A 22,060-nucleotide genomic window follows, 5' to 3' on the forward strand; every position below is an offset into this window, starting at 1 on the left:
GCGCACAATGGTTCTTTGCATAACGAAGTGGTTCTTCAGATTGATGATGAATGCGTTGCATATGGTTCTATGTATGACCTTCTTCTATATAGTTCTATATAGCACAAAAAGAGTCCTTCTATTGTTACAAGCCATATACAACCCATACTCCATCAATCTGAAGAATCATTTCATCGTGCAAAGAACAATGTAAGCATGCAAACGAGTCTTTGATGTTTCATGGTTCTATATAGGACCATTGTCTTTGCTAAAAAAAACACTGGAGAACCATCTGTAGGACTAAACAGCAGTATAGCAGATGAAATATGACAGAAAGCGTAGATCAGTGATTTTGAGGAGACAACTCATTTATCTCAATAAATTACTCATATTTGTGTGCAGTAGGCAGAATGAATAAAGAAACCAAAACGTGCTGATTTACAATGAAATGTGAAGTCATTCTCTTCTGCTCGGCCTCGTATTCATGAGCCCAGCCCCCAAAGCACCAGCGCCTTTATAAAGTGGTGCGCCACAGTGACGGCAAGTAGTTACTACATCGACTCTTAGCCGTCGACGAAGGTAACCTTTCCGCTACAAGAACCCTTTCCCGTCGGGCTGATAACCTTAACGTCTCAATATGGTAAGTAATATAACGTTAACAAGGCTATAACTGTAAAGAGCTGCGTTTTTGCGGGGTTATTTCTTCTTTTAGACAGCTTCTTATTCGGTTTTTTCCGTTCCACCTTAAATGATGCGGCAGTGCGTGTGGCGCATCGGGCGCCAGAACGTACTGCTGCATCATTTAAGGTGGAACGGGGAAATTCGAACAAGAAGCTGGCGAATAGGAAGCCAACATCATCCTCGTCGTGAAAGTAGCCTATACCGGTCACCAAATGATCAGCTGTAGCCTTTGAGCTTATAAAACGCAATTTGTGCTCGACGACCTACTCTTTTTTAGCTTTCTATTCATTTTTTAAAGCTTTCTATCATAGATGCTCCTCCTTGCTGAGCGGCCGCGGGAACGTGGCGGTTGAATACTTTCATACGACTCAGATAAAAAAATCACTACAGTTATCGATGGTTATTAACGCTGCTGTTTCAGAGGAGAGGCTACGGCGCACGAATACACAGTACCAGCGCCAATTTCTCGTATTTTTACTAACTTAACGCCCCATCGCTTAATCGGATTTCCAGCCATTTTCTTCTCTGAGGAGACTTGAATGAGGCCGTTTGGTGGCTGTGACGTAGACGGGCTACATTCGCGGGTTTTTACTGTAGCAGCACGCGCTTCCCGCTTTTCTTCTAAAAAAATATAAAAATAATGTATATATTTATCGTCACTGTCGGCACAATGTTTTGCACAGTTTTTGTCCTTTTTTTAAGATATTTGTTTTTTAATGCCTGCTTCCATTCACGGTGCGTGATTGATGGAACAATAGAAATGGTCCAAAATGACTCTTTGCATATTACATTAAAAATAATACTGATTATTTTTTAATAAGGTGTGGCCACAGTGTAAGTTGCTTATAATATATTAATTTGTGGCCACGCCTTATTAAATAATCACCATGTCACCTTAGGGGCTCTGTAAGTCCTTTATTGCAGTAGTTGCATGTAACGTTACAGCCTTGTCTGTATAAAACATCCCCAGTTTGTCCTGCTATGACCAAGATAAATCGTTCTGTTTTGGCTGGCCTTCTCCAGTACCTAAAATAAATAAATGAATAAGACAACGCCTTACAGTCACCTGTGAACATTTTCATATGCTAAATCTGACCTACATTTTCAAAGCAGTTGGTCAGTTTCGATAGCTAGCCGAGCTTTTAATTTGAACCCTTAAACACTGTAAGGATGGAAAACCCTTGCCTGTTGTAATGTAAATGTCTTTTACGGAGTCATGGCTCCCCTGGGAGCTGTAACAGAAGGTTAGTCTGTAAAGCCGATTAGCATTTGTGCTTCCCTTCCCTCCTTAGCTGGTATCTTTTTAGCATAGTGAAGAGTGGGAGTATCGCAGGCTCCCCGCTGAGGGCAAAAGTGGGGGAAGGGGACAGTAAAGACAGATTACAGCCCTGAGCTACTTTTGATAACATTCCTCAATCAAAAAAACCAGTTATGTATAAATGTGGAATACTGATCTCATTTTCATCTTTTGATCAGAATCTGAAGATGAAGTGCACTAGAACCATTTCATGACTGTGTTGTGCACTACATAGGGAGCATGGCACCGTTTGAGACTAAACCTCGGTCTCTGACTCCACCCAGCTGTTGCCAAGGGATTTGCACGTTTCCCCGTTGCCAGGCAACAGGCAAATGTGCAAATCCCTTGGCAACAGCTGGCTGGAGTCAGAGACCGAGGTTTAGTCTCAAACGGTGCCATGCTCCCTATGTAGTGCACTATACAGTGAATAAATGGTGATAGTTAACTATATGTCCATTATGCGCCCCAGTAAGTGCATAATGAGCTATTTGGCATTTAGCCTGAGAGACTAGAGAGGAGAACACACAGCAGGGTGTAGACCGATTTAAAGAAGGAGCGGGGGAGGGAGGGAGGAAGGTGGCATGATTTGCACTATCCCGCCCCTCTGCGACACGCTAGTCACAATGCTGCTAGCGTACTTGCTCTTCTTCCAGTAGTGCCAGGGACGGATCATGGTCTTGTAAAGGTCTTGCTCTGGTTTTCTTTCAAACTCACACAAAACCAGAAGTAGTCTAGGCACAGGGAAGGGTAAATGCTAACAGAGCTATCACATTGTCTTAAATATGTCATTGCAATGGCAGCAGTAATGTCTCATGAGTCAATAATGAGGACAGATACCATCTCTTCATTTACATCAGCAGAGATTCGCCCATTTCTTTGAGCCATCTTGGGCCTTAAGGCCCTTAAGGCAGTAAGAGCGTCCTCGGCACAGCCTCCCACTTCCCCCCGGCCTGGTCAGTTATCAGTCACTGGCTAGAGTTCACATGACTGGTCACTGCAATTAAAAAACTGACTGAATGTAACTGTATTGAGCACCATTTAATGTCAAAATTCATGAAAGTGAAAACACCTCGCCTTTCCCTCTGAGTATTCAGTACATGCCTTTTTCTCTTGTAAAAATGTCAAAAGGCGTCATGGAAGATATGAATGCCTTTTTTGTGGGGCGCCTAACTGCCGCGAGTTGCTTCACTGTCACCTGGTTTGCATACAGGAAGAAATGATCTTGATAAATCTTCCCTCACCCACAGTGTTCGAAAGAAGGTGTGTTTATCATGCCGGCATGAATGGCCCTTTTCACTCCTAATTCATTCATTTGTCAGTCAAAACAGGTGTGGCGGGTTGGAATAGTTACCATCAGTAAATTAGTCTGTCATTGTAATTTGAAGTTTGATGTATGCAGTTTTTATATCTAATCCTACGGAATGTCATATCTTTGTGAATTATTTGTTACAATTATTATAATTGATAATTTTCTGCCATGATTTCAATGACTGGTGCTTTTTCTTTCAACAGCGTGAGTGTATCTCCATCCATGTAGGCCAGGCTGGTGTCCAGATTGGCAATGCCTGCTGGGAGCTCTACTGCCTTGAGCACGGCATTCAGCCGGACGGACAGATGCCTAGCGACAAAACCATTGGTGGAGGTGACGACTCCTTCAACACCTTCTTCAGTGAAACAGGAGCTGGCAAGCATGTCCCCAGGGCGGTGTTTGTGGATCTGGAGCCCACTGTGATTGGTAAGCAATTTTCTGATATTGATTATTGTTCATTACAGTGCCTGTCAGGTTAGTGCTCTCAACTAAAACCTGCTGCTTCATCATCTTCTCGTTGTCTCTCAGACGAGGTCCGCACCGGTACTTACCGTCAGCTGTTCCACCCTGAGCAGCTCATCACTGGAAAGGAAGATGCTGCCAACAACTACGCTCGAGGCCATTACACCATCGGCAAGGAGATCATCGACCTGGTGCTTGACAGGATCCGCAAACTGGTAAGAGGTTATAATTTGGTTAAACTGTAACAAAACAAAACACCAAACATTATGTGATTGTGTTTCTTTAATTTTCTTTTTCTTTTTTCTAGGCTGACCAGTGCACCGGTCTCCAGGGCTTCCTGGTCTTCCACAGCTTTGGAGGTGGAACTGGCTCTGGTTTCACCTCCTTGCTGATGGAGCGTCTCTCTGTTGACTACGGCAAGAAGTCTAAGCTTGAGTTCTCCATCTACCCAGCTCCACAGGTGTCCACCGCTGTGGTGGAGCCCTACAACTCCATCCTGACCACCCACACCACTCTGGAGCACTCAGATTGTGCTTTCATGGTCGATAACGAGGCCATTTATGACATCTGCCGTAGGAACCTCGATATTGAGCGCCCTACCTACACCAACCTTAACAGGTTGATCAGCCAGATTGTGTCCTCCATCACAGCCTCCCTCCGATTCGATGGTGCCCTGAATGTTGATCTGACTGAGTTCCAGACCAACTTGGTGCCCTACCCTCGTATCCACTTCCCTCTGGCCACATACGCCCCAGTGATTTCTGCTGAGAAAGCTTACCATGAGCAGCTCTCAGTGGCCGAGATCACCAATGCTTGCTTTGAGCCAGCAAATCAGATGGTCAAATGTGACCCACGTCATGGCAAGTACATGGCTTGCTGCTTGCTGTACCGTGGTGACGTCGTACCTAAAGACGTCAACGCTGCCATCGCCACCATTAAGACCAAGCGCACCATCCAGTTTGTGGACTGGTGCCCAACTGGTTTCAAGGTTGGTATTAACTACCAGCCCCCCACCGTGGTGCCTGGTGGTGACCTTGCCAAGGTCCAGAGAGCTGTGTGCATGCTTAGCAACACCACAGCTATCGCTGAGGCTTGGGCCAGGCTTGACCATAAGTTTGACCTGATGTATGCTAAGCGTGCCTTTGTGCACTGGTATGTAGGAGAGGGTATGGAGGAGGGAGAGTTCTCCGAGGCCAGAGAGGACATGGCTGCTCTGGAGAAGGATTACGAGGAGGTTGGTGTTGACTCCATTGAGGGAGAGGGAGAGGAGGAGGGAGAGGAGTATTAAGCTGATTCATTCTCCCGAGTCAGCCACTAGTATGCTTATCACGTGTCAGGAGATCTCGGTAGTATAGAGAGCATTCTTTACAAGCACCGTCTTGCTTTCTCATATCTATGTTTCGTGTGTCTTTTGAAGTCTGTTCGATGATTATGTGATGTGTTGAAGGGATGTCAACGTTGTAGGGAATGTTTTTCTGACCTAATGTTACACTCTTGCTCTCTGCTGTGAAAGACAAAACACTCACTAATCTAAACTCCACTGTCTGTCATCTTCTGACTGTGATATGCAATAAACTATTGAGGGAAATTCTCGTTTGTGTTGTCTGTTTTATCTACAGAACATAAATATATTTGGTATTTGATTATTTGGGTGATAGTACCTTCACTAGAACACGAGTTAAGATGATGTTGAGCGTCCTACCTACACCAACCTTAACAGGCTGATCAGCAATGCTTGCTTTGTGTGCAACAGTGTAAGTACTTGTGCAGTTAATCTGGTTAATATACACCATTAACAGATTAAACTTTATTATTAAAGTTTCTTTAGTAAGAACACTCAAAATGATTAAAGGGTTCTTTGCATTATGAAAGGGTTATTGATAGAAATTAACAGAATGTGCTGTAGGTCGTTTGACAACATTTTTGACAATGGTTCTATGAGGCACGCAAACTGGTTCTATTGTAACAAGCTTGACATAGTAACAACAGAAGAACTCTTTTGGGTGCACATTCTGTAAAACTCTTAAGATGCAAAGAACCCTTTAATCATGCAAAGGATTCTTTGAGTGTTCATGGTTCTTTACAGAACCATTTACTTAAGAACCCATTAAAAGTCTTTTTTAAGAGTGTAGGCCTACATCACACACTACACACATGCTGATCATCCATTTAAATTGATAAATATCCGGGTCACTGGTGGATGTCGGAGTGAGGAATCAAGGCGACATCAGTTAAGGTAATGAGATTCACTCCCTGCAAAGTGTGAATTTTAAAATCATGCTACTAAAAATTCATCACTCTTATCTAAAGTACATTTGTAAATTCTTGCTTAAAATACAGTGAAATGAATAGACAGTGAAATAAGGGTTTAAACTGAAGGGTTCTGGTGATTGAATTTAATAAATCCATGTGATGACTGGAGGTATCGAGGTGAATTCTGAAACTAAACATGTCGACTACTTTTTGAAGAAATTTCTGCTGTTTTTATGTTTATTCCTATTTACTCTAATGTTATATAGAGTTTTCACTGGCCTAGTACACTGAAATAAATGGATTTACATATATGCAAACGTTTGAACACCCCTGGTCAAATTACATTTTATTGATTTTTTTTTCTGTGAAAATAAGTGAACACATCCTCTATGGGGAACTTAATATGAAAATTTTCTGCCAATTTTAGTGCACAACTTCTATTTACTTACTGAGTTTAACATATTAGGGAAAAAAAACAGAAAATATAAATTTATGCAATACCTTTTGCACCACATTTTTGTTACTAGCAGCCATTAGTTATATAAAGAACTAAAAAACAACTGAAATCATGCAAGAACCACAAACTAAAATGTTTGTTTTTTTTGTAAGACCAACATAATCTTTATTGAAAAAACTTCCATCACAGCACCAAAATTCATGTGTCATGCAATAAAATAAATATAATGAACTTCACTAAAACCACCTTCTGCAAAGCTGATCAGTCAGTATTAAGTTGAACCTGAAAGATTTACATTATGCTATTTTTAAATTATTACTGTAATTATTACAATTATTCCTTCCAGAAAAGTAAAATAAAAGAAATGAATCAACCAAAATACTGTTATGATAAATTCCTCTGAAAAAGCAAAATGAAGCATATATGATCTTGAGTGATCACAACTGCTTAGCTTTAACAACTGTCTGAACTACTGCAGTCACATTATTATTACACATTATGGGCTAAAAGTGAAAATCAAATTATATGACAGAAGCAATATGTGGTTTTAAATATCTGGCACATGGAGAAGGCCAAAATCTAAAAAAATGTGTCTTGCACTTACAAGGACAGTTAAGATCTGAGTTTCACAGTCCTTAAAAGTTTTCTACTTCATTATAACAACTGGCGCTTTGCATACACTTCAAAAAACATTTTAAATACCCTTTCCACATTTATAAAAACCTGTGCTTTTTGACAGCTCAATACCAAGACAGTAACTATGGATAATGGCACTTTAAACCTAATTTTAACTGCATTTTACATTAAAAATGAAAAAGAAAAAAAAACTAATTTAACTGCATTTTACATTAAAAAAAAAACGACAAAAGCACCAGACAAGCTGACTAGTGCCCAGGAAAACGGAAAAAAGAAGAGCCCAGAAGTGAAAAGAAAAAATCCCTGTTGTTGACAGTCAACACAAGTGATCCACTAATCCAGTTTCGTAAGCTCAATATTTGTGCAAAACATGTAGAGCTATGATTGTAATGTTGCCCCTAAATCAAAGGAATTAATTTATCGGTTTATCACAGCCAAAAACTGACGATTTGTGCCCGCATGCAGCAAGTACTTCTTTTCGTTGTTCATTACAGATTGAGTTTACCCACATATGGCAAACTCAGTCAATGTAAGCATCTCTAACTTCATGTCAAAATGCCTAAACACTGGCCAAGCAAGTGGACCCATATCTAAAATGAATATGATGCCTCCTTCTTTCCTGAGTTTAGTTACAATAAATATCTCTTTGGGTTTTCATTCCTTTCCTTCCAAAATCTTAATTCACTTTCACCTTCACTCGATGCCAAGCATTATTCAGCACACCCCTAAAGTTCCAAATAGGCAGCACCGTGTCCGGCTGCGAATTGTAGCTACTGTCAACTGCCTTGCACACAAGCTCGAGCTCCTGAGCTCCTTCCGGCAGAGGGATCGTTATCTCCCACAGTTTCCACGCCCAAGCCCGCCCAGGCGGAGGAGAGGGTTCAGGCTTTTGTCCTTTCTCACCATTCTGGAGTTCAGCCACATGCCACGTCTTCCCTCCGTCAACTGAGACGTCCACTCGCACCACCTCCCTTCCCCCACCGCTCCAAGCATAACCTTTCACGGTCACTTCTTCCATGCTGCTGTCCACTATTGAACCGTCTGCTGGCTGGGTGATGGCCGACTGGATGGGGAGGTCCTGGATGGCCGGTGCCAATTTGTAATCCACCGTGTCCCAGTCAACGCCTGGAGAGAAACCTTTGTAGTCATTTTGCTGCCAGTGACTCTGACTCTCTTCCTCGCTGACAACTATCTTGCCCAGCCATTTGACATTCCGGGCTCCAACTGTTCCGGGGATGACCACACGAACAGGGTACCCGTGGTCCTTCGGGAGATCCTCCCCATTCATTTCGTATGCTAGAAGGACGTCTCCTTCTTCGCTCACTGCCTTGTTCAGTGGGATGGATGCTGCATATGACGTACCCGTCACATCAAGGTCTAAACCTTCAAACTGCACGTGCCGAGCCTTAGCCGCCACTTCTTGGCCAAAGCCGTAGTGATACAGGACGTCCCGCAGGCGTGCGCCTGACCAAGTGGCATTGCTTATAGCTGCAACTCCCCAGTTAAGCCCTTTGACCTGTTTAGCCTTGTGCATATCAGAACGGCGGTTTCCGGCACACTGCAGAGTAGCAGTTACTGTGTGCTTGGGGAAACGAGACTTAAGTTCGTCCAAAGTCAGAGAGACGGTACCCCCAGGAAGGCCCTCTATCTGCAGCCTGTATTTGCCAGGATCTACTTGAGGAACAGGAAAATGGTTGCGCTTGAAGAAGAGGGCAGAGGGAGTGATGTAGTTGTCAGTGAGGAGGGCAGGAGGAGGTTCCCCGTTGAAGGGTTTTAAGCTGCTGACAATGAGAGCAGGGTGCCGAGGTGGATCAGAGGAATACGGGTCAATAGAATTGGCAATCTCCTGCTTCTTGCAGTCTTCTGGTCGAAGAACACCAACCTTGTACTCTGAGAGAATTTCCAGAACGTGGTCTTGCCCATGAATGGCATACAGCGCCCAAAAGGGTTCTAGAGCGCCACCTGCAGCTAGCAGGATTTTGTCACCTCCAGGATGTATCGCTACAAAGTCAGTGATATCATAAACGCTTCCCTTGTAGGTGACCCATATGCCCTCGTCCAGGGAGGAATGTTTCGTAACCTCTTCTTGGGAATAAACAGGCAGGGCGGATGTTTGAGTAACCGAGGTAGCCGCCTGCTCAGCCTAGAGTCCAGAATGAAAAGACAAAACGAAAAATAATTTGGCGACAACTTTGACAGAAGGTACACACGGCTCACCAGATTTCTTTCTCATTAGTTTTGACTGTATTGCGATGCAGTAACATGCCAAGCAGGAAGTTCTTATCAACATACACACAATCTCGCAAGCTTATCACTTTGTGTCTCGTTAAATAAAACATTGCTTTTAGATAGAATCTGCATGCAGCATGTAGGAAATAGGAGTTCTGGAAGTCACATTTTCATTCATTCCTCCAACTGCCTAAATGCTTCCCTCTCTTCTAAAGATGCACTGATGCCACTTTTTCCCTTCTGATACTGATACGGATACCTGATCCTTTACTATCGGCTGATACCGAGTACCGGTACCAACTCTATCTAACCTAACTCACGTATAAGTCCTGATATTTAAACAATTACATTTTTTAAATACTTTACTTTGGTAAAAATCTGTTCTGCATCACAACTACAACACACTCTGCTTGGCTAGATGATATTTACTTGTTGGATTATATTTATTATTAAGAAAACTTATTTTTGTTTATTTACTGTATATATTTAGTATTTACTATCATATAATTAGTAATGAGAAGCATGTGTAACAACTTAAGTAAATGTAAAATACCTTTACTGTGCAAAACAGTTAAAAGCAGAACTGAACAGTCTACAGATAAACCTGTGGTGTTTACACATCAGGACACAGCAGCTTCTCTGGCTCAAAAACGGAGCTGAATGTTATTTCATTTCCAAATTTCTGAAGTCATTTGTCTCATACGTGCATCTTGTTCACTTGTGCTGCATCTCTGAGCGTCAGTTCAGTAAATATCACCGACATTCAGGCTGTCAGTATCAGCAACTTTCAGTGTTTTTTCTGGCTTGGTTGAAGCAACAGGCCGCGAGACCCCGCTTCCGAGTGATAAAGCTGACCTATGGAGGTGCACCACAGGCGGGGCTTGTGGGCTGTTATGCTAAAGGCTTTTTTACTTTGCCATTCAGGTAAGCAGTTCCGTTAGTGTGTTCTTCACACCCAATACCGCCATTACATTACTTATTTCCACTAAAGTAATACCAATACGTAATCACCCATAATGCTGGCAATTTGTGAAAAGCATACCTGAGTGATCAATGTTCTTAATAAATGTTTTTACAACATATAAACAGCGTCAGTGACAAGTATTTCCATAACCTGCAGCATCGCACCTGTGGTCACCAGGAAGGTTTGCATGAAGTTTGAATCAGGAGCAGCTCAAGTCTCTATTATGAAGAGAGGTGTTGGAGTTACATAGCACTAAAGAAGTCTAAGCCTGTCAGCAAAGAACACAAGGTCAAGTCTGCTAAGCAGAGTTCCTGACACAAATGACTAACTGCTGCTACAGTGTGATGTACTGTGACACTGTTTGTCTCTATCTTATTTGCTCTTAGTGGTTATCTTGACTTCTGAACTTTTGTGCTGTGAATGACCCGATGAAAATTCTAATACAATGTCTTTCACCCTCCAACTTTTCAGCCCAAGGCTGAATGCTCTGGGTGGTTTTATCCGCCGCTGCATAGGTAGGCTGACATATTTTGGACTATTTTTGAAAAATTTAGGCAAATTAGAAATCATGGTCGGTCATGCTCTTTTGGTCCTAGGTCACACTCTCATAGGAAAAGAGGACATAGCCTTGATCACTCTATCATAGGAAGAGTAACAACTATTTACCTCAAGGTTAAGGTTTAAGCAATAAGCTCTGAATGAGAACCATCAGCCCAGGCAAACAACATCATGGTCAAATGAAGGCTACTGGATGGAGCTCCATCACCCCAGAGAGCACAGTTTCACTGCTGGAGGGCTTTATACCCCTCTAGCCCACGCTTGACATGGTGACCTTAGGCTCGTGTGCAGCTGCCCACAGAGTCCCATTCTATTGGCCAGGGCTTTTCTATGGAGATACAAGCTATGTGTGCGCCTGTCAGCAATGGGTGCATGTTAATGTAAGGACTGCTGGGTCGATGCCAGTATTTCGATATTTTTCATGTACATACCTGCCGATGCCAATACATAAAAAATTTAGAAAATGTAGAAATTGGAAATAGATTCACCCGGATTAGAGTTATAGAGAAATGTATCAAATGCAGAAAAATTACCCAAATCACCTAAACATCACCCTGCATCATGTTTTTCTTACAACGTGTCATCAAATATTGGTTTGAAATATAAAAATCATTCAGATGCAGACCATTTGTTAAGCAAATGTCTGCCAATGCCGATATGACTGTGGTGAAGAATGTGCCAAATTCTCTAATTAGAAATGGATACTTTCATACATATAGTGTATCCTCTCCAGAAACTGTATTAGTAATGTTTCACCTTATTGTGATGAAGTCCATAGGCCAGCACAGCACCAGTCCCAGCCGTTAGCCCTGTCAATACATATCTGAACCTTGGCCGCCTTGAGCCATAGTAGTTGTGCCCTTGATGGCTGCCGCCGCTCCCCCAGCGAAGAGAGAGAAGTCCTGAACATGCAGACGCCAGGGGGATGTTGTTCTTTAGCCGCTGAGCACTGCGAGAGAACATACATGCTTTATAGTAGGACAGGCACTGGCACTGGCTCCCACAAAAGAAATCTTTCCACAGCATCCCACTTAATCACAGATGTTATCACAGTGTTTTCATTCATTTGAATCAAATATCCTCAGGTCTAAGACTGAATTTGCAAACTTGCCAATATGTTTCATGTCAAGAGGTTCATAGAAGCATTCAGGGAAAGCTAAATACTCATGAACCCAAGTAACTGAGTAACAAAGCAACAATGTAGAAAAATGATTAACCTTCACATGATTTATTGTGCAACTATACCAGCCGCAAAGGTGTTCATAAAAAAGGTATAGCTCTATAGCATTACAGCCTACCAGATAACAACGTGACATACCTGTGAGCGCTGGGAAGGAGAACACGAGCGAGTCCTTGGCAGTGTCGTAAGTGCTGCATTGCACTGTCAATCTCTAAAAAGAAAAAATCAAAACAAACGTCAAGTACTGACTTTGGTTAGGCTGCATTCCACCAACGAATTTCAGAGGCAACCAGCTACAGTGGTGTTGAAACTGCTCTGCTCAGTGCAATGATTTAGTGTTCTGTCCCATACAATCCAAATATTTAGGCTCTCTAAAAAAAAACGAGTGTGACAAAGTGGTTCAAATGGCCCCAGCACAACCTGAGAAGTTCACATGAGCTTTATATGCTCTCAGGTATTGAGACAGTGAGCATGCAGAGCGAGACACAGGTACTGAAAAAGAAGTGTGAGTTTTTTGCGGCCCTTGATAACTGTGGACTATTCACAAACACAATTCCACTACACTGCTAGAAATAAAGGTTCTGTGCAGGTTCATTTCTCATTCATCAAGGTACAAACAATGCAAATGTTCCCTTAAAGGTACACTTATGATCTACTTATGTACCTTAAATAAGTTTTCCCAGGTTCCTTTGCTAAAGGTATTCAATATTTCAATATTTTACATACTGCACTGATTTAAAATAATAATATTAATAATAATAAGTTCAATCTGTATAGTGCCCTTCTTATACCCAAGATCACTTTACAAAGATAGGGAAAAAAAACAGCAATCGTTGAACTGAAGAATAAAAGTGCCAAGAAAAGATGTACATTTTAAGCTGACCTTTAAAGGAGGAAAGTGAGGGACAATCACAAAGAGATTATGGTAATGTGTGACATAGTTTGGGGGCCATGATGATAAAAGATCTGCCTCCAATAGTGACCAATCTAAATTTCGGGCCAGCTAAACAACGTGTGTCAGAAAATAATCCAAGTAAACAGGCCTATGCTCACTTTGTAATGAAACATGTAGACAGTGCTCTTTTAGCAATGAAGATATCCACAATATGCTCAGAAAACCATATTGTGACAGACTTTATCACAATAAAAATAAAATATCATCATAGTACCCACCCCTACCCACCGCTGAGTGAAGACTGGGCAGGACAGTCAGTTTGATACTGAAAGGGATGACATCATCAAGAAAAGATCCACACCATTATTTTCCTATGTTCTCCTTGTGAGAAGGATATTGATTCTGATGTGTACAGTTGGCAACAGTAGCTTTGCCATAAACTGCCATAAGGGAATGAATTTTTACAACTTATATGTGTAAATTGAAGGAGCGGGCCCTGGAAGTAGAAAAAACAACTGATCAAAAATTATACCACCTCTAATATTATTATTATTATTATTATTATTATTATTATTATATATTATTATTATTATTATTATATTACTATTACTATTAGCTCCATTTGTAATGATTAGCAATGGAGGCTATCATATAAAAGCTGTGAGGTTATTCTTGGTAACGTGCTCCCCTCACGTGTCCACTGCTTAAGTATTTTTTTTAACAGCCATTTCCCAAAAGAGTTTTTTCCAAAATAATTTTAGAGATCTGATTAACATGTAATATATTCTATATATGCTGCCCACGTTAGAGCAGGCTGACCAACTTGCTAGACAGCTGACAGGTTAGTCCAATAATATTCAGTAACATGCTTTAAATGCCTTCATCCAGTCCCAGTAAACTTCCAAAGTAAAAAATATATCACCTGAGAGTTATAAATACATCTCTGAATAAATATCACAGAAAGTGAATATATATAACCTACTGCTGCTAGTTTGATGCCAGCATAACAAACCAGGGTGCTAACTAAATATGGGCTCTATGCTAGCAATGCTAATCTAATAAAAAAGCCCACTTACAGTGGAAATTGTGAGGCTTCTGCATTAAAGATTGTGTTTATAATTTTATGACTGATTCTCATTGTAATGAAAATGTAAAAAGAAATAAAAAACACACTTTGTGAATCACACTTCTTTGTGCAATGATTAAAGGGGAATTTTTTTTTTAAATTCTACATAACTAAATGGTTAAGATGCAAACAAACTCATTCAGAGTGGTTTGGTGTGAAATGCTCTGTTCTAGAGAAACTTACAGAATCAGAATTGTTCACAGTGGTGGTGATAGGAACCAGACGTCTACCTCTAAAAGCTCCCTCACAGAAAGTTTCTACATGAAATGGTTAGATATGTTCTCATGTCTGACACATTGTTTTATAAAAGCCCTGACAGCAAGAGGATAGCGGGCAACTGTTGGAAAAACCAGACAGCACTGGCGTTTTGCTCAGCGTTTTCTGGGCGGCCCACCAGTGTTTCAGCAGAGCATTAGACAAAATTCCACTTATCATTGCTCATTTTCCACTCACAGTCCAATTTACTTATTTTTCCTTTCTTTTTTTCTTTAGTTATACTTTGTGAATTAGTTTAGTAAATAATTTTAACCTGCAGAGCATCAGCAACATTTTCTACAAATCATGTCACATTGGGTTAGTCATAATTTTTTTTCTTTCTGTTCTTTGTAATATTGGTCTTAGATTATTTTTTAAAACCAAATACTTTGTGCATTTAAAATCTGTTTGAGGAGATTAAAAACTAGGTTGAGTTTGTATGCAGGACAATAATCTGGGTGGTTCAAGGGTGGACCAGAAGTGGCAAACAGTCAGCAGGTTGCCAACCTTATCAAACCAGGAGACCGATATATGCTCACTGTCTGGGAGTTTTATGATAAAGATGGTGAAAAATGTATTTTAATCCATTCATGGTGGAGGGATACAGGCAGAGCACTGTGAGGCAAAATAGTCCACAAAGAAAACACTTTTTTCTGATTCATTACCATTTTACCATCATCAACTTCCATATAAAACTCTGGTGGTTCACTGGTGGTTTGGGATCATAAACAACATGTCTATATTTGTGTTGCAGTCATGGTGACCCCTGGTTCCTGTCACCACCACTGTAAAGAAATCTGAACCATTTCACACCAAACCACTCTGCATGACTCTCTTTACATCTCAACGACTAAATTGTTCAGAAATTTTAAAACAACGGTGGAAGATGAACAGGCTTCCAGAGAAACAGAAAAAATGATCCACAGTTCCTGCCAAAAGGCAGAAAACTTCATGTGAGCTACAGCGTACAGAAATGCCCATAACCCGAATTGAACTGAAGTGCAGCTGAACCCATTCAAACCCCCTTTCAAAAAGAGCTGCCACACAAAACTATACAGCACAAAAGTGTGCATTATCACTGCCAAAATGTGGACCACTCTGCTGCTGCCCATAACCCCTCCCCTGAGCAGTTTCAGCCCCGGTGGGCCAATCCTGTTGTGGCTCTGGGAGGTAGTGTCGCTTACAAAATCACCATGAGTCTCGGCACACTGAAAGTGGGCTGGGAGCCTGCTGGGCTGGGCTGAGAAAAACGACATCTCAGTTTCCAGAACCGTCCAATTTAGACACTCATTAATTTGAAACATAACCTACAATGAGTGACAGCTAAACCAGAGAAATCTGGTTGATTACATAAAGGCATAAAGAGCAATGAAAACTAGTGGCTTTTCTAACAGAGCAAGAGTCAAACTCATTTTATGATGAAGTTTCATAAGCACTTTGAGTCCAGGGTGATAAACAAGTCTGACTCTCTCAGAACAGATTATTAAAAACAACACACTTTTCCTGAAGCACAAATCTAATTAAGAACAACACATTTCGGGTTACATTTAACACAAACTATCTGAAAAAGATAAAAATATGACAAAATGTGTTTAAAAACAAACAAGACACAAAGCATAGAAATCCAGAAGATAAATAAATGAGTAGATTCTGTTTGACATTTTGGGGATTTTCCTACCTTTACTCTTTTGTAAAAGCAGATTCCAAGAGATGTTTTTCACAGAGATGTAATTTCTCACAATTTTTTTACTTCCATTCCATTACCATTCCTACAAAAGCTATAAAAGTGCAGAGAACAACACTGTGCTCCAGGACAGAATGACTCGCCCCGGGTGCGCCGGCCATATCTGGTGAGCTGACGCCTAAAGCCAAAAGGTTTTGAACCAATAGTGTTTGCTCCTGGAGTACAACGCCATCTGAATTAGACTATGTCAACAGAGGCAGTTCAAACGTCTCTCTTTGCGAAAGAAGAGGCATGTGTGCCAGTGTCACCTGCCTGCCTGGGCTATTGAGCCGCATACTCGTCTAGTTTAGTCTGGTTTATTTTGTCAGGGACCATGCAGAAAATACATTAATCTCAAAAGAGAAGAAGTGCATTGTGTTTAATCTGCAGCCCCTGAGCAGATAAACATGTGACTAATACCAAAAACACAAACTACAATACAAAATAGAGGTGCACAGTAAGATGATATTTTATCATTACTGAGATAAATTATGACAAAATCTGCTTTTCTGAGCACATCCTAGATATCGCCAGTGCTTAAAGAACACTGACAGCACAGTTTGTAAAACAGTTTGTAAAAACTAAGTAAAAATCACTGTGGTTGTAGATTTATTATTATTATTATTATTATTATTATTATTAGTAGTAGTAGTAGTAGCAGAATCATCATTAGTATTATTAGTATTATTATTATTATTATAGTATTTTTATATGTGGCACTACAGGTTCTGCTTTGTCTGCGCCAGCTTATTAAACCTCAGAAGAAACAAAATATTGTGACGCATATCATGCATCATGAAAAAGTCTTTAAGTATTATGATAATCCTGCCCATCCCAACACAAAACTACATAAACAAAACACAATAAAACTCACAATATAAATTTAATATACACCGCAAACCAAGCAGAATGCATACCAGCCCCTCACCAACCATCATCCATACAATTTTCACAAACCCAATAAACAGCACAAATAACAGAGTCTGATTACAAACTTGACTGATTCCTTATAATCTGTTTTTTTGTTGTTGTTTCACAAGACAAAAGTCTTAAAGTCCACACGAGTTTAAAATCAGTAGTCACTGTTTCACAGCTCTGAGTAAAAAAGGCAGAACCTTCGATGTTTTAAAGGAATACATTATATCTGCTTTTTTCTCTGACAGGCCAGTACAAGCATTCAACCAGTTCAGTCTTAATATTTAATATTTGCACGCTTAAAAAGTTGGTTCTTCAAGGGTTCCTTAGTAAAGGTAATGGTTCTATTTAGAACCATGAGTTCTATAGAGAACCATTTGCATGCTTAAATCGTCCTTTGCATGGTGAAATGGATCCTAACATTGTTTTGTATATGGTTCTATATCGAACCTTTTTGAAAATGGTTCTATATAGCACAAAAAAGGGTTCTGCTATTGCTACAAGCCTGATATTGTCACATTAGCATAACCCTTTTGGGTGCTACACAGAACAATTTTCAAAAGGTTCTATAAAGAACCATATACAGCTTCTTCAAAATGGTTCTATACAGCAACAAAAGGGGTTCTGCTATTATTACAAGCCTGACATTGTAACAGTAACAGAAAAAGGTGTATATGGTTCTATATAGAACCAAAGTCAACACATTCTCCATCAAACTGAACCAGTTTACATGCAAAGAACCTTTTAAGCATGAAATGGTTCTATATACAGCTCATGGTTCTAAACAGCCATTGCCTTTACTAAAAGACCCTCGAAGAACCATCTTTTAAAGTGTGTAAGCGGCAGTATGGCAGTCAGAGAGGAGCCGATGGAGGGATAACGATAAAAACAGAGCGGACATGGTAGCGTCATGAGCTTTAACGGCTCGCATCGCTAAAACGACGGAAAATCAAGTTAAAAATCCTCTGATAGACATTTAGAAGAGCTGCCCTGTGAGGAGAGGGGGAGAGGGAGAGAGGGAGAGAGAGAGATATACAACGAGTGCAGGTTTGACCCAGCAGCGCTTTAACTCTACGCCGCTAAACTAAACCGGCTTCTCCGTCACTCAGAGCAGCCACAGCGAGCCGAACGCGTTAAATCAGACGGTAAGCGGTTCCATTAAGCTGAGTTTTGTCTGGTATCGTTACTCACTCCGCGCCGTAGCTGCAGTCCGGGCTCCGCTGAGCTGCACGCGGCTTCGTTCTCCACACTGACTGACCGAGTCGGGGTGCCGTTGTGACGTCAGCGTCGAGGTGAAAACGTTTTTTTTTTTTTCTATGACAACGGTGGCACCGCCTAATATGCCAAAGTTATGTAAACAAACCAACCAAATAAAACATGTTTTTTTGGTTTATTTGCTGAAATCAGGCTATTTGGGAGAAAAAATAACACATAAAATGCCGCCTGTGCAAAAGTTATGGCACACTTCAACTTACATTTTATGTTTTATTTTTTTTCCCAAAGATTTTCCCACTATGAAAATGTGTAGGAAAAACGCCATATTTAAGCACTTATTTATTTTACACCATCTACATATGAATGTTTTCTATCATATATTGTTAAATATGTGTCTTACACATATAATTGTATATGCTGATGTATGGCTGAAATATATATCCCATGTTTGAAAGTGACCAGTTTCAAGTAAGTTGGCATATGTGTCACATCTATGTCCAATGGTGTGATAAATATAAGTTGGATATAAGGAAAATCCATATATGCTAACATATGTCATATATTCAAATCCATATATTGCCATATATCATATTTTCATATGGGTACAGCCTCCAATTCTGGGCAACATCAATTCTAAAATTCAATATTTTTCAAAAGTATATTTAAGTTGGCATTAATTTAGTAAGATTAACGTCCCTAGGCAAAAAAAATGAATGTAAAAAATTATTTCTTGAAAAAATAGTGGTGTAATTTGCTTGTTTTCTTGCTGTTATGTCTCAAACAAGTTAATATTATCAAGCCACACCACAGCACCTACTAGCATTTAATGCTAACCTAAATGTTTACACTAGACCACTTTTTGAGATTTTAAAATGATAAATAATAAATATAAATATTATGTATTCCACCACTGAAACCAAGCACCCAGTAAATAAAATATGCTGCAGTTAAATGTCAGAACGTGGATGCCATTAGTAAAGTGCCAAAGATTACATAAAGTCCCCCAGCATTGGGCTGTGGAGCAGTGGAACTGCGTTCTCTGAAGTGATGGAGCTCCATCCAATACCTTTGGGATGAGCTGGAGTGATCCAGAACTGAGCATCCAACATCAGTACCTGACCTCACTAACGCTCAATCAAATCCTCACAGCAATGTTCCAACATCTAGTGCAAAGCCTTCCCAGAACAGTAGAAGCTGTTACTGCAGCACAAACTGACTATTAATACGCTTCATTTCAGAAGAAACGCTGGTGTCTGCAAACTTTTGGACACACAGTGAACGTCTGATAAGTCAGATTTATAATACACTAAAAGGTTTTATGGCCACCTATAAATGGCTATTTGCTTATGATAAGGTGGAACCGCTACTAGACACAGCAACACATTTAAACACATTTAACTGATTTAACACATTTGAACACTGAAATCTTGTTTAATGAAAGAAAAATGTCACTTATTTTTTAAGTCTTTTAATTTAATATGAGAAATATATATTGTATGTATTTAGATTTGAAAGTTCAAACAACATACATTCTGAAAAAGGTAGTTCTTCAATGGTTCTTCAGTAAAGAGAATGGTTCTAAATAGAACCATGACTTCTATATAGAACCATTAATCTGAAATGGTTCTTTGTATGGTGAAATCGTTCTTCAAATTAATGGTAAATGTGTTGTACGGTTCTATATAGCACCAAAAAGTGTTCTTCTATTGCGAGAATGTCAAGCTTGTAATAACATAGAACCATTTTCAAAAAGGTTCTATATAGAGCCATATACAACACAATAAAAAAAAAAAAACATTTTGCCATGCAAAGAACCTTTTAAACATGAAATAGTTCTACATAGAACTCATGGTTTTATATAGAACCATTTCCCTTACTAAAGAACCCTTGAAGAACCTTTTTTAAGAGTTCAGAATTATATCCAATTCATTGTTGTATCAGTTTAGCTAACTTTTAAAGACATTTATAGTTAAACCTGCTGATGGGGTACAGTGTAGCATTTGCACTTCACCACTTTTGGCTAAACTGTTCATAAACTGTAAATGTTGTCAGAGTTTCTGTTTTCGTGTGTGTGTGTGTGTGTGTGAGGGCGGGTGTAGGTTGCTTGGGCAACACTTTATTTGGATAGTTCACTTTTGATGCTTTGTAGATACTTAATTTACTTTCAAGTTACATTCAACTAAGTATCTACTAAATAGACCATCATTTTCTTTAACTCTAAACCAGCTCTATGCGAACACTGACCTTAACCTCAACCCAAAACCTAAAGCCAATCCTCACCCTGGGCCTAATCCTGACCGTGGTCCAAATCCTAACCCCAAACTCACCACTGTTCAGAATCAACAGAGTTTCAACAGATTTTTAACAGTTTGTTAACAATTCGAACATCTGTAGATAATCCACAGGGGACTACAGCGGACTATCCAAATAAAGTGAGACTGTTGCTTGTATTAAAAAATAATCTTGCTTAAACACTTAAAATTATTAAGCAAAAACCAAAATCTCTTCCCTACTTAAAGGTGAATTCCATCTGTACACAATTCAATTTTAAATATGTAAACAAAATCATTCAGAGTGGGTTGGTGTGAAATCCTATGTTCTAGATAAACTTACCAAATTAGAACTGTTCACAGTGGAGGTGATAGGAACCAGACATCTGAAGAGTGTAATGCCTCAAACATGCCCTCACAGAAAGTTATTACATGAAATGCTGCTGTTATGAATACACTGCCTGATGGCTAAGACACTGTTTTACAATAGATTAAAGATTAAAATTTGACCTAAACCATATATTTTTCAATCCATTAATGACAAAGACGTACAGGCAAAACAGTCCCTAAAGAAAACGGATTGTTTTTCAGATTTTCCACTATTTTACCATCATCAACATCCATATAAAACTCAGAAGACATGTGTAGGTTCACTGGTGGTTTGGATAGTAAATAAAATGGCTATATTTGTGTTGTAGTCATGGTGACCCCTGGTTCCTATCACCACCACTGTAAAGAAATCTGGACCATTTCACACCAAACCACTCTGAATCACTCTGTTTCCATCTCAATGACTGAATTATGCATTTTGAAAAATTGGTGGAATTCCCCTTCAAGAATATTTTGTCAGCTTTATACATAATGGCTTCCCTCCATTTTACAATGACTGCTATTTAATATGATTTTAACATGAAGCTGTATCAGATCAGACCCAAAAAAGGAAAACAGAGGAATATAAGGATTCAAATAAGATTAAAAGAAGAGCCAGTGTCCCGCAAAGGCATTAAGCTGAATCTTGGATTACACAGAACTGTAAACAGAGATTCTCCACTGAAGGGGAAATTCAGTCCTGCACTAGGCTTAACCCCGTCTAGAAAAACTAAACAAAAGAAAACTATAATTTGAAGGAATCTGAAATTATTATTACTTTACTTACTTGTAACAGGCAGTTGACGTTTCATGTTTTATGATACTTATCTCTCAGTAAGAACACTGATCTAGGATCAGGCCTCTTCACTTCAGGTAATCCTATTCAGCACACATATAAAAGGCAAGAACTAATCCCAGATCAGCATTTGTACTCTGAGAAGTCTGAAAAATGTAGTACCTGATATTAATAGAACAATGAGCCTCATTCACCAATATCTTCCTAAGGTTGTTCCTAAAGCTGTTCTTGAGAAAGGTCCTAAGAAAAACTTAAACTTAAACTGCAGAACTGTTCTCAACTTTGTGCTCTTGAGTGTGTGTAGATTCTGCAATCGCATAAGTGGGTTTTAAGAAATTTCTTCTTAAGAATGGTTGGTGAATGAGGCCCAATGACAGCGACAGTTCATAGAATATTCTAATTTTCTGCCTCACCAAATGTAGTTGATCAACCAAAAATGTTTGGTGCTCTAAATTTGCTTGATTAGTATTGCTCTGGAGCTACAAGGCTAA

At 39.8% G+C, this 22,060-nt stretch overlaps 2 protein-coding genes across 3 annotated transcripts; one reads left to right on the forward strand and one right to left on the reverse strand.

Annotated features, from left to right (window-relative positions):
- The first annotated feature begins 501 nt into the window (after positions 1 to 501).
- Positions 502 to 5,319, forward strand: LOC118799305 (tubulin alpha-1B chain). Its single transcript, XM_036559056.1, has 4 exons — positions 502 to 619; positions 3,470 to 3,692; positions 3,795 to 3,943; positions 4,036 to 5,319. The coding sequence occupies exons 1-4, from the start codon at positions 617 to 619 to the stop codon at positions 5,014 to 5,016; spliced, it is 1,356 nt and encodes a 451-aa protein (XP_036414949.1). The 5' UTR covers positions 502 to 616; the 3' UTR covers positions 5,017 to 5,319.
- A 1,144-nt stretch (positions 5,320 to 6,463) lies between these two features.
- On the reverse strand, positions 6,464 to 18,178 carry suox (sulfite oxidase). Of its 2 annotated transcripts, none has more exons than XM_036559055.1 (4): positions 18,111 to 18,178; positions 12,144 to 12,216; positions 11,582 to 11,774; positions 6,464 to 9,217 (listed from the first exon to the last, which is right to left on the reverse strand). In XM_036559055.1, exons 2-4 carry the CDS (start codon positions 12,200 to 12,202, stop codon positions 7,751 to 7,753), a joined length of 1,719 nt encoding a protein of 572 aa, XP_036414948.1. In that variant the 5' UTR covers positions 12,203 to 12,216; positions 18,111 to 18,178; the 3' UTR covers positions 6,464 to 7,750. The 2 variants fall into 2 exon arrangements, with proteins under 2 accessions (XP_036414948.1, XP_036414947.1); XM_036559054.1 differs by lacking the exon at positions 18,111 to 18,178 and adding an exon at positions 15,960 to 16,117 and having other exon boundaries at positions 6,468 to 9,217.
- Positions 18,179 to 22,060: the final 3,882 nt, after the last annotated feature.

Source organism: Colossoma macropomum, unplaced genomic scaffold, assembly GCF_904425465.1.
Source record: "Colossoma macropomum unplaced genomic scaffold, Colossoma_macropomum, whole genome shotgun sequence".
Classification (NCBI taxonomy): domain Eukaryota; kingdom Metazoa; phylum Chordata; class Actinopteri; order Characiformes; family Serrasalmidae; genus Colossoma; species Colossoma macropomum.